We start from the raw sequence: 14,776 nt of genomic DNA, 5'->3' as shown, positions 1-14,776 counted from the left end.
GGATGATCTACCCACTGATGTAAATGGGTTTGTTTCTGTGTGTGTGTTAAGATTTTATTTATTTATTCATGAAAGACACACACAGAGAAGCAGAGACGTAGGCAGATGGAAAAGCAGGCTCCCTGTGGGGAGGCTGATGCAGGGCTCTATCCAGGACCTTGGGATAATAATCTGAGGCATATGCTCAACCACTGAGCCACCCAGGAGCCCCATGTAAGTGGGGTTTAATGTCTCCTACTATTATTGTATTATTATTGATTACTTCCTTTATGTTTGTTATTAATTGTTTTATGTATTTGGATGCTCCCATGGTAGAAGCATAAAATTTACATTTGTTACATCTTCTTGTTGGATTGTTCTGTTTATGATTATATAGTGTCCTTCTTATCTCTCTTTACAGTCTTTATTTCAAAGTCTGTTTTGTCTGATGTAAGTATTGCTACCAGCTTTCTTTTCACTTCCATTTGCTAGCTAAATTATTCTCCATTCCTTTACTTTCAATGTGCTTGTGTCTTTAGGTCTGAAGTGAGTCTCTTATGTAGCCATATATCTTTTGATTGGAGCATATAGTACATTTATGTTCAAAGTAATTACTGATGAGTATGTACTTATTGTCATTTTGTTGCTTGTTTTTTTGTAGTTCATCTCTGTTCCTTTCTTCCCTTGCTTTTTATTCTCAAGATTAGTTGACTTTCTTTCATGATATACTTGGATTACTTTCTCTTTATATTTTGCATTTACTGGTTTTTTGATTTGTGGTTACCATTAGGTATGTATATAACACCTTCTTCATATAAGAGTCTATATTAATTTGGTGGTCACTTAAGTTTGAACCCATTCTACTCTTCTCCCTCCAATATTTTAGGTATATGATGTCATATTTTCATCCTTTTATTTTGTGAGTCTCTTGACTGATTTTTACAGATATAATTTTTTTGTGTGTGTATGTTTCCTACCCTACTTACTTTCACTTTTGGTCCTTCTTCCCACTTAAAGAGTCCTCTTTAAGATTTCTGTGGGGCTGGTTTAGTGGTCATGAATTCTTTTAACTTTTGTTTGTCTGGGAAACTCTTTTATCTCTGCTTCTGTTATGAAATATAGTCTTGCTGGATAGACTATTCTTGCCTGTAGATTCTTTTCCTTTTTAGTATTTTGAGAATATATCGTGCCACTCTCCCAGGACCTGCAAAGCTTCTGCTGAGAAATCAGTTGATAGACTCATGAGGTTTCCCTTGTATGTGACTGTTTTTCTTTTCTTTTGCTGCTTTAAAATCCTCTTTCTTCACTACTTTTTATCATATATTAATTACTGTGTGTCTTGGTGTGGACCTCCTTAGTTGATTTTGTTGGGGACTTTGTATGCCTCCTGGAGCTGAGTTTTCTATTCCCCTTCCCACATTTAGGAAAATTTCAGCTATTACTTCTTCAAATAAATTTTCTGACCCCTGTTCTCTTTCTTCCCTTTCTGAGATCCCTATCCCTATAATGTTATTGTGCTAGATGATGTTGCCGAGTTCCCTGTCTCTTCTCATTTTGCACATTTTTTTTTTCTTTCACCTCCTCAGCTTCATTACTTTCCATTACCCTGTCCTCCAGGTTACATTACCCTATCCCTGTTCTTCTGCTTCCTCTAATCTACTCTTTATTCCATTTAGAGTATACTTAATTTCACTTATTATATTCTTTCCGTCTGATTTTTTTCTCTTTGTCGAGGGTCTCACCGATGTTCTACACTCTCTTTTCTCTCAAGTCCAGTGAATATCTTTCTAATCATTACTTTAAATTCAGGCATATTACTTATCTCCATTTCACTTCCATCTCTTGCTGTGATTTTGTCCTGTTCTTTCATCTTGGACATATTCTTCTGTCTCCTCATTTTTTCTAACTCTTGGTGTCTGTTCCTCTTTGTTAGGAAAAGCTGTTGCAACTCCTGCTTGAATGTAATGGCCTTATGTAGAAGAGGTCCTGTAGTTCCTGGCAGTGTGATGTCTTCTGTTCCCTGAAACCTAATGCTTCAGAGGTGTCTCCAGGTGTTGACATTGCTGAGCCACTTTTTAATTCAGTTCAGTCATCTGCAGTGGCTTTCTTTGCCCCTGTTTGGTCCTTATGGTGTTAGTTGGTTAGTCTGGGTCTACCTTGAGCTTTATTCAGGCAATTTTAATGGATTGTTGGAAAATTTAATGAAAGAGAAAAAAAAACATACCTATGTATAGCTGTCACAAAAAAAAAATCATAAACAGGCCATAAAAAAACATTTTTAAAGTACCAACACTAACATGGAATAGAAAGAATTCTGCTCAACACATCCTCTAATCATAACATATTAAAAAAAAAGTAAATAAATGATGAAAATATTAATAAATTGCTTAATTCTTGAGATATCAAAATACTTGTTTAGGGGTGCTTGGGCAGCTCAGTTGGTTAAATATTTGCCTTCAGCTCAGTTCATAATCCTGGGTTCTGGAATCAAAGCCTTGTGTCAGGCTCCCTGCTCTGTGGTGTTTGCTCCACCCTCTGCCCTTCCCCCAACTTGTGCTTGCTCTGTCTCTCACTCTCAAATAAATAAATACAATACTTTTTTTACAATTTAAAAAAAAATATATACTTTTAAGTAAAAATTATTAGCTTAGAAAAAATTTAGAATGCAATAAAAATCTATTTTAAAATAATAATAATCACAAGTCTGCATAGCAAAATGTGTTGAGAGTGTGGCCAAAACAGTGTTTAGAAGAAAATGGAGTCATTTAAAGGTCTTTAAATAAGAAGAAATAAGAAAGAGATATTAATGAAAAAAAACTAATATAGTGTAAAATTCCAGAATAGAACAAAGTACTAATCCAAAGCAAAATAGGAAGATAATAAAAAAGCATGAATTAATTACATGGAAAATAACTGGTATAAATCATACATAAAATTAAGAGCTGGTTATTTGAAGAGAAGAAAATTGATAAATCTGATAAATATAGTTTAATAGATGTAGAATAATTCTAGTGCATAAGGAGATCTGAATGGATGGATACTCATACATCTTACATATGTCCCTTGGATATCTGCAGCATTTATCAATGAAAAAAAAAACATTAAAGTACACACACATACACAAAATCCTAACATTCCCCAAATTAATCTCTTTCCTGGCTTCTTCTCTTTCTGGCTATCAAATGTTGGAAAGGCCTATGTTCTGATCTCTTAGATTCATCCCTACATGATCTCCTCTGGTCCTTGGGCTTTAGAGATAATCTACTTAAATTCAAACGTCCAATTTGCTATGTCTACCTTGATCTTTCTGATGATCACTAGATGTTTATATTTAATTTCTTACTCAACACCTCTAATTCAGTGTTTTAAAAGCATCCTTCAATTTAAACACTTAAAGCATAACTCTCTACATGCACCTACTCTCAATTTTCTTTCCCTTAGGAAATGGCACCAGAATTCACAGAGTTCCTCAGGTATCAAATCTAGGCATTATGCTTGCTACATCTCTCTCATCTCATCTCATCTCACGTGGAATCCATCGAGTAATTCTATTGTTACTATTTTTGAATATACCTAGAATTCAGTTGCTTTTTACCACCTCCATTGCAATTGCTTTAATTCATATAATCATCTCTTGCCTGGGATTTTGCAGCAATTCCAATAGGCTCCTAACCAGCCTTTCTGCTTTTCAACACCACCTCCCCAGGGGACTGGCTTATACTTTAAAAATATGTCCAGTGACTTCCCATCAGACATAAAGGAAAGTTCAAAGTCTCCCCTCACATCTCTTGGTTGACTCCTTCACTCCTTTGGCACAAATGTCAGATCACATTATCAAAAATGATGCTACATTACCACTACCCTCCACTTCCCACCTCTCTATTTCTGCTTCATTTTTTCTCACCACCTAAAATTGCAGTATTCTTTTGTATATGTGTTTGTCTGTCTATGTCTCCTTCTGGATACCAGATCAATCAATTCATATATGTCCTTTGTCCTTTTTATTACTTTTATTACTTTTTTAAAAAATTTACTCAAAAACAGCAAGTATATCTACACAAGGGCAGTCCGGGTGGCTCAGCAGCAGTTTAGCACCGCCTACAGCCAGGGTCTCATTCTGGAGGGCCCGGGATCGAGTCCCACGTCAGGCTCCCTGAATGAAGCCTGCTTCTCCCTCTGCCTGTCTCTCTGCTTCTCTCTCTCTCTCTCTCTCTCTCTCTCTCTCTCTCTCTCTCTCATGAATAAATAAATAAAATCTTTTTAAAAAAAGAGTATCTACACAAGAAGGTGAAGTGGATGGAAATCTGGAGAAGGTGGTGCATTCTCTGAGGCTGTGGAAGGTCTATGTATTATGCATGATCAGAGGCAGCAGGTACAGTGAACACAGTAGTTTGAATACATGCTAGGAATTAGAGCTTTCACACAAAAAATGAAGATGCTATGACCTCAGTAGAGAACAGCTATACTGATAAATGCCTGCTAGAAATACAGACAAGCCCCAGAAGTACTACCTGCCAACTATAAAATAGGAGAATGAGAGTTGAAGTGTGCTTCACCCAGACTATCTTTCTCTAATTCCAGGTGGTGCCAGGATGAATTCTTTATTTTTCAGGTGAGTCTCAATATATAAAACAAAGCATGCTGGCTTTCATCCACCTCTCAGGGGAGAATCTTAAAGAAAGAATTAAAGAATTATCTTATGGCTTCTCACTACCCCCCCGGTAGTGTGAGCATGGAAGTGCTGCAAGAGAAGTTGGGGGATCTCTTGACAACCTACAAGCCTTCCAGGAAATTGGCTGCCCCCAGGTTTAGTCGGGGGAGGAACGGCACTTTAAGTGAGTTTCAGTAAGCTCGGGAGGAACAGCCTGGACAGGGGTTCATGTCGTGTAGTTACAGACATTCACAGTCAGACAGCCTCTGGATCATCTCTTTTAGAGAACCACAGAGTGTGATTCTGACCCTTCCCAGGAGTGCTTAGGCATTGCAGCCTCAGTTAATCTACCAGTCTTTTAAACATAGATAGTACAAATCTAATAACATCCTTACATTTCAAACATAGCACTGGCACCCAAACTCAAACTGCTGTACTAAAATCAAGTGGCATTCGCCAGTTTTATATTTATGGACCAGGTTTTAGAAAATGTACAAGACAATCTGGAAGCACGGTTAAAAAATTTCATTTCAAAATAGGATTTTCTTGGGGAACCTCAGGCTCCAAAAGAAAATTGTCCTGGAGACCCCTTATCAAGACAGCCACACAAGTAGATCTAGAGCAGGGATAGCAGGGATAGAGAAAAAATACATTTTCTTAAATCTAGAAATTTCATCTTCTTCAATTAAGAAGAGACAACACCTGGGGACTAGACATAGGAGAATCTGATTTTAGGAACCAACTGATGGGATAGGACACAATTTCTCTTTCTCCATTGTTAATTCCATCTCCTGAATATAAGCTCTACTTCTACACAGGCTTCTAGCAGCTGTGGGGATGAATCTTTCTCCTTTACACTTGTCAAACCTGGATTAGGGTGGGCTTGGGAGCTTCTCCTAACAGAGAGGAATCTTGGACTTACTTTAACCCAGACCGATGTAGGGCACGTGACCACTCTTGAATCAATCACTGTGGCCAGGAGGATACCAGGCACTGATTGATTATAATGGAGGTAATTGCATTGGTTGGTGAGGCAGCAGTGTGTGTGTGCGTGTGCATGTGCGTGTGTGTGTGTGTGTGTCTGTGTGTGTGTGTATGAAATGACTCTGATTGCCTTAGGTCAAATGGGACCTGCCCCAAGTATGGTGGTGGAATCAATCCACCTAAATTGCATTTCCAATGGGATATGAGTGGAAATGGCTGTCAGAGAGTTCATTGGAGTTATTCCTAAGTCCTGGATTTCAAATGATTTTTTTTTTATTTTTTATTTTTTTATTTTTTTTATTGGAGTTCGATTTGCCAACATATAGCATAGCACCCAGTGCTCATCCCATCAAGCCCCCCCCCTCAGTGCCCATCACCCAGTCACCCCCACCCCCCGCCCACCTCCCTTCCACTACCCCTTGTTTGTTTCCCAGAGTTAGGGAGTCTTTCATGTTCTGTCTCCCTTTCTGATATTTCCCACTCATTTTTTCTCTTTTCCCCTTTATTCCCTTTCACTATTTTTTATATTCCCCCAATGAATGAATGAGACCATATAATGTTTGTCCTTCTCCGATTGACTTCTTTCACTCAGCATAATACCCTCCAGTTCCATCCACGTTGAAGCAAATGGTGGGTATTTGTTGTCATTTCTAATGGCTGAGTAATATTCCATTGTATACATAGACCACATCTTCTTTATCCATTCATCTTTTGATGGACACCGAGGCTCTCTTCCACAGTTTGGCTATTGTGGACATTGCTGCTTATAAACATCGGGGGTGCAGGTGTTCCGGCGTTTCACTGCATCTGTATCTTTGGGGTAAATCCCCCCAGCAGTGCAATTGCTGGGTCGTAGGGCAGGTCTATTTTTAACTCTTTGAGGAACCTCCACACAGTTTTCCAGAGTGGCTGCACCAGTTCACATTCCCACCAACAGTGCAGAGGGTTCCCCTTTCTCCACATCCTCTCCAACATTTGTGGTTTCCTGCCTTGTTAATTTTCCCCATTCTCACTGGTGTGAGGTGGGATCTCATTGTGGTTTTGATTTGTATTTCCCTGATGGCAAGTGATAAGGGAATCTTTCTTTTAAATGAAAGGGTTGCCATGATGGGCATGTGATCAATGAAATCTACCAGTTTGCCCTTAATGGCATCATCAGGAAACTACTGGCTGCCTACAGCATGCTGGAAAAAGCTCATAAATGAGCAGCAAAGGAGATAGCTTGGAGATCACACTGTTTAGGGTTGTAGGGATGTCCTTCAAGATGGGGAATATATTTTAGAACATTGGCTATTCAGTGGTGCTTTGTTTTCCATAGGTAGAACATACTGGCCTACGAGCCCAGGGTCTCTTACTGTAGCTTCTAGTTGTGCAGGTGCTGGGTCATATGGTAGGTGTAGAATTGATTTGGTTAAGTAATATCAGATGGTTTTCTCCAAAAGGCCATCAGCAGTGCTTAATTGCTCCAGAGAGCCCCATTTTTCCACTAACACCTGGCATTACCTAGCTTTCTGAGTTTTCCCCTGTAGTAGGGAAACACAGGTCATGGGTATAGGGAAAGGGCATCATATATGTAGGAGCCCAGAGAATTTCCGTGAGTCTTCTTTATTTCTTCATTTCTCACTCTGCATACCAGTGGGCAATGAGAAACTCTCCTCAGTAACAGTTCTTTGAGAGAACAAAGTTCTAGAAATTCTGGGGGCTCTGAGGCTCCTTTGGGGTAGATTTGGAAGAGAAGACACAACTGAACACAGAGAAGTTTGTGTGAGAAGTTTATTTCACAGACCACAACAGATACTCCAGCCAAGTTTTCTTTGTAGAACCACCCTGGGGGGCAGTTAGACCAAAGCTTCCAACAGGATCAAGATACTGTTATGTTCTTCACAGTATAAAAATATTTTGGTCCATTGGGCACCACTGCTTTGTAAGGGGCAGATATCTTCTTTTCAATAATAATGTGGCCAATGCTATTATTGACATAGTTTCTGAAAGAGACAGGACAAAGATGTTCTCTGATTACAGTCTAACCCCATTTCTTGGTTTTTCTCCTAGCTTCAGGCACCTCCCCACAGGGCCCAGTTTCCCCAAATCATTTGCAAATGTATCTCCCTTATTAGCTTTTCTCCTACAACCTCTCACTCACCTTTCACACTTGAGCATAGTCCCCATCTACTCTCCCCTCTTCCCTCCTTTGTCTCTACCCTTCTGCCCCAACACTCTGCTCACATCTGGAGTCACATTTCTTTTTATGTTTTCCCCCACCCTAGCAGATCGTTCTTCCCTTGAATGACCCCTGTACTTACTATTGACTTCAAAGTCCCAGTAGAAAGTTCTTGGATTACTGTCACAGAGACAGGCAGTGTAAACATAGTTAAAAGGCCCTTCCATTGGATTGCGACTTAGGAGGGAACATTGGATCTGAGGAGGAGGAGGTGGGAAGAGAGGACCTTGTGTTAGTCTGGGGAGTTGTAAAGGGAGAGAAAGATAAGGGAATCTGAAGAAAGAGGAGGAGGGGGAGGAGGACAACATCCTTCGTGCACAAAGAACAGGTACAGATATAGACCAGAGGCACCGTGGAGTCCAATTTTGTAGTATCATTTTGGGAACTAAAGTCTATGTGAGAAGATTTCCTGTCAACATGTCTTCAAATTCCTGCTTTAGCGCCACCATGGGGCTTGGCTCTGATGGGAAGAGTTAGTGAATTGACAAGACAAGGAGACCACATTCTGGGGCAGCCTTCATCTAGGGAGCAGATTTACTTTGGTTCCCTGGTGAGGGCTTTCAGGAACCTGTCTGTGACCACAGCTTGGCTTTTGTGTAGGGAGGCCAAAACCAGGACTTGTTGCCAGAATCGTGCTCCTCTTGATCTCTGTGACCTTTGATGACTGAAGTGACAGCTCTCAGTCTCTCTTTCCTCAGCTGTGAGAGGGAAACAGTTACCTACCAAAGTTGTTGGTTAGATAAACAAACAAAATCTCGAAGGTAAATTTTCTTTTTCCTTTTTTTACTTTGAGAGGGCTTTACAATTTGAGATATGTAAGCTTCAGCAGCATCAGGAAGCTTTTGTCTGATTAGTGTCCGGCAAGGGGGTGTTATCCTGGGGTGTATAGACCCTCTCAGGGGTCTGCATATAGAATTCACTGAGTCTGTGAACTCGGATGGAAAGAAATTGTATCTTTATTAACCCGTCACTAAAATTAAGTGTTCTGTTACGTCATCAACAATCCTCAGTGGCATTAGCAGTATGCGTGATTTTATCATGGAGAGAAACGTAGATATGTTTGCATCACTTATAGGTTTATATATCTCAGAATATTGCCTGTTCTGATCGCTACCTTGAACCCAGGGACATTATCATGAGGTTGCATGGTCATGGCCAGGGGCCGTGCCCATCTCCTGAAGCTTGCCCAGCTAACTGGCAACCGTGCACCGAATAGCCTGTCAGCTACAAACGGTGAATTCAAGCAAGCATTCTCACCGTTAGAATTTTACTTTGGAGATCCTGGTGTTTCTTTCAAGAAACCTACCGTTGCCTGGTTTCCCTTTTTTATTGGCATTTACAACAGTTTATCCAAATGATTAGAATTTTCAGCACTTAAATACTCAAAACAAAAAAAATCCAAATCCGTTGGAATCCACTTGTCAAAACCCAGTACACAGTAGAAGCTACTTATTCAAGGTGAGCAGCAAGAGCAACAAGAGCCATTACATAGATAATCTTTATAAAATAAAATTTAACTTGTTTACATTTTAAATATATTGCCTTTTTAGCTAATGTACTGATAAAGAATGTAAATAATACCAGCTTAAAAGTTATTTGTTTGTTTGTTTGTTTGTTTGTTTATAAGTAAGCTCCAACACAGGGCTTGAACTCAGGACCCTGATATCAAGACTTTAGGTGAGATCAAGAGTTAGACACTTAGTCAAATGAACAACCAAGACACCCCTCAAAAGTTTTTGTTTTTAATAATCCGATCACTGTGTTTCATGATGGTAGCTTCCCTGTATAATCCAATGCATTTCAGGCACACATTTAAAAGCAATTTTCTGATGTGTTCCCTAGACTTCACGAGACCAGCAAAATGCTCTACACACAAATGTTTAAGTACTGTGGTTTGCCATAAATTCTCTTCAACCTTAAAAGATTATACAATGTGGGCAGCCCGGATGGCTCAGCAGTTTAGCGCCACTTTCTGCCCAGGGCGTGATCCTGGAGACCCGGATCGAGTCCCATGTCAGGCTCCCTGCGTGAAGCCTGCTTCTCCCTCTGCCTGTGTCCCTGCCTCTCTCTCTCTCTCTCTCTCTCTCTGTGCCTCTCATTAATGAATAAAAATAAAAAATCTAAAAAAAAAAAGATTATACAATCTTTATAATCCAATACACGATTGAGAGTATAATCTATTTTAAATTTGTGATCCTAATACCTCACTTAATCAAAAATTTGCTTGTAAAAAACACAATTGTTTAAAAAATGAGGGTTCGGTACTAGAATCTTCACACATAGAAGAATTATGTTTTCTTAACATTTAAAAATATGAAGATGTTTTTATAGACAGATTTTTTTTTATATTGGAAGCTACAAATAAATATTGGTTAATCACAAGCACACCTGGATGGCTCACTTAGTTAAGTGGCTGCCTTTGGCTCAGGTCATAAGAGCCCCACTGGCTGCCTGCTCAGCCAGGAGTCTGTTTCTCCCTGCCACCCTCCTCCTTTCACTTGCTCTCTTTCTTTCAGATAAATAGATAAAATCTTTTTTAAAAAAGTCTAAAAAAATTGGTTGACCAGACTAACAAAATTTCCCATAAATTCTAATTTGTGATATCCTTTATTTTATGAGATTCCTTGTACCTGGGTAAGTTTTTAAAGATTGCCTTTTTATTGTAATTAGCATTGTTCTTAAAATATAGTCCTATTAGCCACGGTAGCACAAAATTATTTTATGTGGGGTGTTGTTGATTAAACACATATTTTTTTATACTCATCACTTTCTCAGAGGTAGAAACAGACTTTTTATTATCATCACCAGAAACTACCATGATCACAGGACTTTTATGCACACATTCTCATTCCTTTTGTCACCTGTGGTTATGATAAATAAACAAAATTGAAAGATTATGATGTGGCTCCCTTCCACCTCCAATCAACATACAAGGTGCAAATTCTTGAGGTGTAAACAGACAAATCTGACAAAGCAGCTATGCTGCTGTTCTTTACTCAGTGACCAGAGTCTTTCTCTTACAGGTATGGGGCCATGTCTAGGACATATTCTAATGAATAGCAATCCTCATGCTCCCAATTTTGTTTTTGATTTAATCATCGTACTTAAATCTAATTTGAGTTAGGAAACTCCTGTAGGGAAACACTTGTGCTGCCTGAGAGAGTGCTATTCTAGAAAGAGGCAAGGGGAGACATCTGGGTCTTGGCCCTAGAACAGTGCCAGCTAACAAGGGGCAAATTGTGTGTGTGTGTGACAAACACATGAGAAGGCTGCTGGCAGGAGGGAGAAGGACACACACTCTTCCCTGGGGAAGAGTCTCCGTGGACTAAACCGGCACAGGTCCCTTCTCCTCATGGCCCAGACAGCCAGACAGGAGCGATAGTGCACAGGCGAGTCTCAACACACATTTCCATTTGAGAACCTCTGATCTAGTAAAAGGATTGGACCTCCCCCTCCCACAACTGCTGAATTAGAGAAAGTGGTGAGGAGAGTGTGGGCTCCTTGTTGAGGAGAGGAGGCTGGAACAAGAATGAACCTGTGATGATAGAGCAGAAGAGCAAAGAGAGGGGTGATAAGCACAGCCTCTGCTCAGAGCTTACTCTAGAGGAGGCAGTCGTATCCCATGTGCTCTCGGCACCATACCTCTTCTGCCCACCTGCCTCAATCCTCTGGATGAGGGTGCAGGTTTTTTTGTCAGAAAAAACACCCTTCATCTCAAACAATCATGCCCAGGACTTGGGGGAATTCTTACCTCTCCTCCCCCAGCCCTTATGCTTTTTCCTCTCTTCTCCCTCTTAGCTGGACTTTTCTCACTACTCATTCCTTCTTTCCTTCTCATCCTTCCTATACCTCTCTGGACCAGGTTCTCGTCTGTAAAACCAGAATAGTAATCTGCCCCAAGGTCTGATGATTGTTCTGAGGCTCGAGTAGCATAACATGTGTGAGAGATTGGGAGCATAAGGATTGTTATTCATCCTGTTATTAAGTATAATATGCAACATATTAAACTGAGAGATTAGTCTGATTGTATTCATAACTAAGGAGTCAGATTTTTCTTGAGTTCACTTCCCCAGGCCTCTACTTACCACCATACATTCTCTTAATTCTGTTTGAACTTTAACTGTCACAGAGATTTCTTCATTTGGTGCTGTTTTTCTGGGCATCTGCACTTCCATTGATAACACTTTTCGGCTGGTTATGGGAAGAAAGAAGCAGGACAGAGATCAAAGGTCTACCCACAAGAGATCGGGGCACAATGAGCAGAGCAGAGGGAACAGGGAAGGTGCAAGGGGAAGGGAATGATGAGATCTGAATCATTTGCTGAGCATCATAACCCCTGGGAATCTTTGATTCTTGTTTGGTTCGATTGTTTTCTACAGACTTTGTTTTGTTTAATCAACCGTGATGCTTTATTTATTTATATTTAAATTCAATTTGCCAACATATAACACCCAGTGCTCATCTCATATGCCCTCTTTAGTGCCCATTGAGCATCATCATTTTTTCCAAATAAAATCCTGCAGGTTCTATTGATTGTCCACTAAGTGGGAGGGTTCAAGTCATCATTAGTACAATATTCCGTAACAACAGAATCCTATTAAACTATAAACATCTTAATGCACTGGAGGAATTTTGAGTCATCCTTGAGCTCTTCCTTCTTTGGTTCCTGGTGGGGCCTAAGAATTTGTATTTCTGTATGTCTGCAGTGAATTTGGACACATGACCGTATTTGGGAGCTTTAGATGCCACCCTACTTTGAAGGCACATAACACAATCTGATGGGAAAAGGAAATGGAGGCAGAGAGAAGTCAAAGATTCTTCTGTCACGGAGAACTGGTTTCAGGACCAGGAAAGTTACTTTCTGTCTCCGGAAACTCCTGGCTGAGCTCCTTTGGTGTTGGGTGGGACAAGAGGGAATTCAGGTTTTTGGCTGCAATGCCTTATGGTCTCATTTTCCTAGAATAAAGCATCTCTGATTTTGGAGATACTTCATTGCTTGTGCCAGGTGCTCTGGTGCTCAGTGCACAGGAAAGGGGTGTGAAGACTTAAATGTCTTTAAAATTCCTCTCATTTGTAAATGAATTTAGGATTGATAAGATGATCCACTTAGCTAGAATGAGTGATTGGATCAGCTTGCCCAGGAAGGAGAAGCTTCCCGAAATGAGGGCCTTTCAGTGCTAACACCAAGAAATTCCTGGGCAAACAGGGGATGGCTGATCACCCTAATTAGCACAGCTTTATTTCGACAAGTTGCTGCCCCCTCAGGGCTACACGGCGTGACATTTATCTCTGAACCTGTGCCTACTCAAGGTTTTTCAGGACGCTGCCTGCACTACACTGACCTGTCAAAAACTGAATGGTTTACTCCAGGACAGGGTATCTAGTTGTGTCACAGAGGGTACCATCAGAATCACAATCCAAAAACCCAGCATTTAAGACCATACTCCTATAGAGAAAACCCTCTAGAATTTCTAAGTGTCCTTGCTTCCCCCAGACCCTGGCTCCATTTCCTACTTCATTTTGCCTAGTTTTCCTGCTTGCTTCAAATATGTACCTTCAATGATTTGGCTTCTGAAATTGTGCTCCTGGGTCCTAGTGTGGGTAGTGGGGTGAGTGTGTACTTGCTTTTGTCTCTGGGCTTCAGAATAGGACAGAATGTCTAAGCTGCTGGGCTGGCTCAACCTTGGACTATGGCATGAAGGCTCAAGTGATCAGGGCCTCTGATCCTTTAGTGAGTCCTGCCAAAACTGCTCAAAGCTATCATTGGAACTCACAGACCTGCTAAACCTTCTGTTCTAGGAGGCAAGGTATGAGAATGTAAAGTTCACTGAGCAGAAATCTAATAAAGGTAAAGACTATGGACAGGATGTGGACCAGAGCCATAGAGCAAGACTGATTGTTAACTACAGGCTTTATACACGCTGGGAACCATGTTTCCCTGGACAACCTAAAAGCACCAAGTGAATATAGGAGGGAAGTTACTAGAGCTTCCTAAGAGGAGAGAAGTGGGACTTGACATGGGATTTATGAGATTCCCTAGGACTAAGTTTCAGGGACATCAGGAAGGGATAAACAGATTTCAAGGCTAGGTTAGGAGCCCTCCCTGAAGGGATTTTTGTGAGGGAGAGAAAGGCTTGGCTCACGTGTCTTCCTCAGCTTTGTTGGTCCTGAACTGCAGACAGAGAACCAGGAGCAGAATGGCAGGGCCGGCTCTGAACAGGAGCTGGAGAAGGTGCATGTTGGAGGAGACAGGATGTGACGTCCTAGAGAAGTACTGGCCCCGGTGCCCGGCATACTCCTTATATGCAGATCGAGGAAGTGGGAGAGTTGCCAAGAGGATCCATGTGGTCAGTTACCCAATTATCCTTCCCACCCATGCTCTTTCCTTGTTGAGAGAGTTTGTTTTTCTATGGAAAAAGTCAACATTCAGCTATTGTTACAGATTGGGAGAGGAGTTAGATTATCCTTCCTTATTTACTTAGCATCCAGAGTTTCTCAGAGTGTGCAGGACCTCAAAAGACAGAGAAGCTCTTTTCTAGGTTACAGAACTATTTTCTTTTCCCTGCCTGCTGTATGTAGCCTTAAAAACAGTGTGCTCTCCTAGTCTCTGAGGCAGAAAACCCAACCTGTGGTAGCAGATTTCAGATCACAGCTATAGGACATCTTTGCTTAATCCCCTTGTAATAAGTTCAAGAGGAAATGTTCTTCAAAAAAAATTTTATAGGGCTCCTAAGGTGATCAGGATTCTCCTAGGGGCCACCACTAATCATGAAAAGGGAGAAAACTAAAGGTGAGCTGCTCTAGATGATGGGGAATTAAGATCATAGAACTGGGTGACATGAATATGTCATGATTGTTGAGTCCTTAACATTAGGGGCTGTAACACACACACACACACAGACACACACACATTTTATTGGTTCTATTTGAGAATCCTAATA

The 14,776-nt window shown here is 40.6% G+C and overlaps 2 protein-coding genes across 6 annotated transcripts in view; one reads left to right on the top strand and one right to left on the bottom strand.

Annotated features, from left to right (window-relative positions):
• LOC129515900 (olfactory receptor 6V1-like) overlaps positions 1–14,776 on the top strand; it is a 278,554-nt gene that overhangs the window by 191,713 nt on the left and 72,065 nt on the right. The gene's annotated exons all lie outside the window — the stretch shown is intronic.
• Positions 7,496–14,105, bottom strand: LOC129515766 (prolactin-inducible protein homolog). The gene is made up of 4 exons (XM_055334781.1): positions 13,979–14,105; positions 11,921–12,026; positions 7,918–8,032; positions 7,496–7,599 (listed from the first exon to the last, which is right to left on the bottom strand). The coding sequence occupies exons 1-4, from the start codon at positions 14,071–14,073 to the stop codon at positions 7,496–7,498; spliced, it is 420 nt and encodes a 139-aa protein (XP_055190756.1). The 5' UTR covers positions 14,074–14,105.

The sequence above is a fragment of the Nyctereutes procyonoides genome, unplaced genomic scaffold (assembly GCF_905146905.1).
Source record: "Nyctereutes procyonoides isolate TBG_1078 unplaced genomic scaffold, NYPRO_anot_genome, whole genome shotgun sequence".
In the NCBI taxonomy this organism is placed as follows: Eukaryota; Metazoa; Chordata; class Mammalia; order Carnivora; family Canidae; genus Nyctereutes; species Nyctereutes procyonoides.
This window is presented reverse-complemented; position numbering and strand designations above follow the sequence as displayed.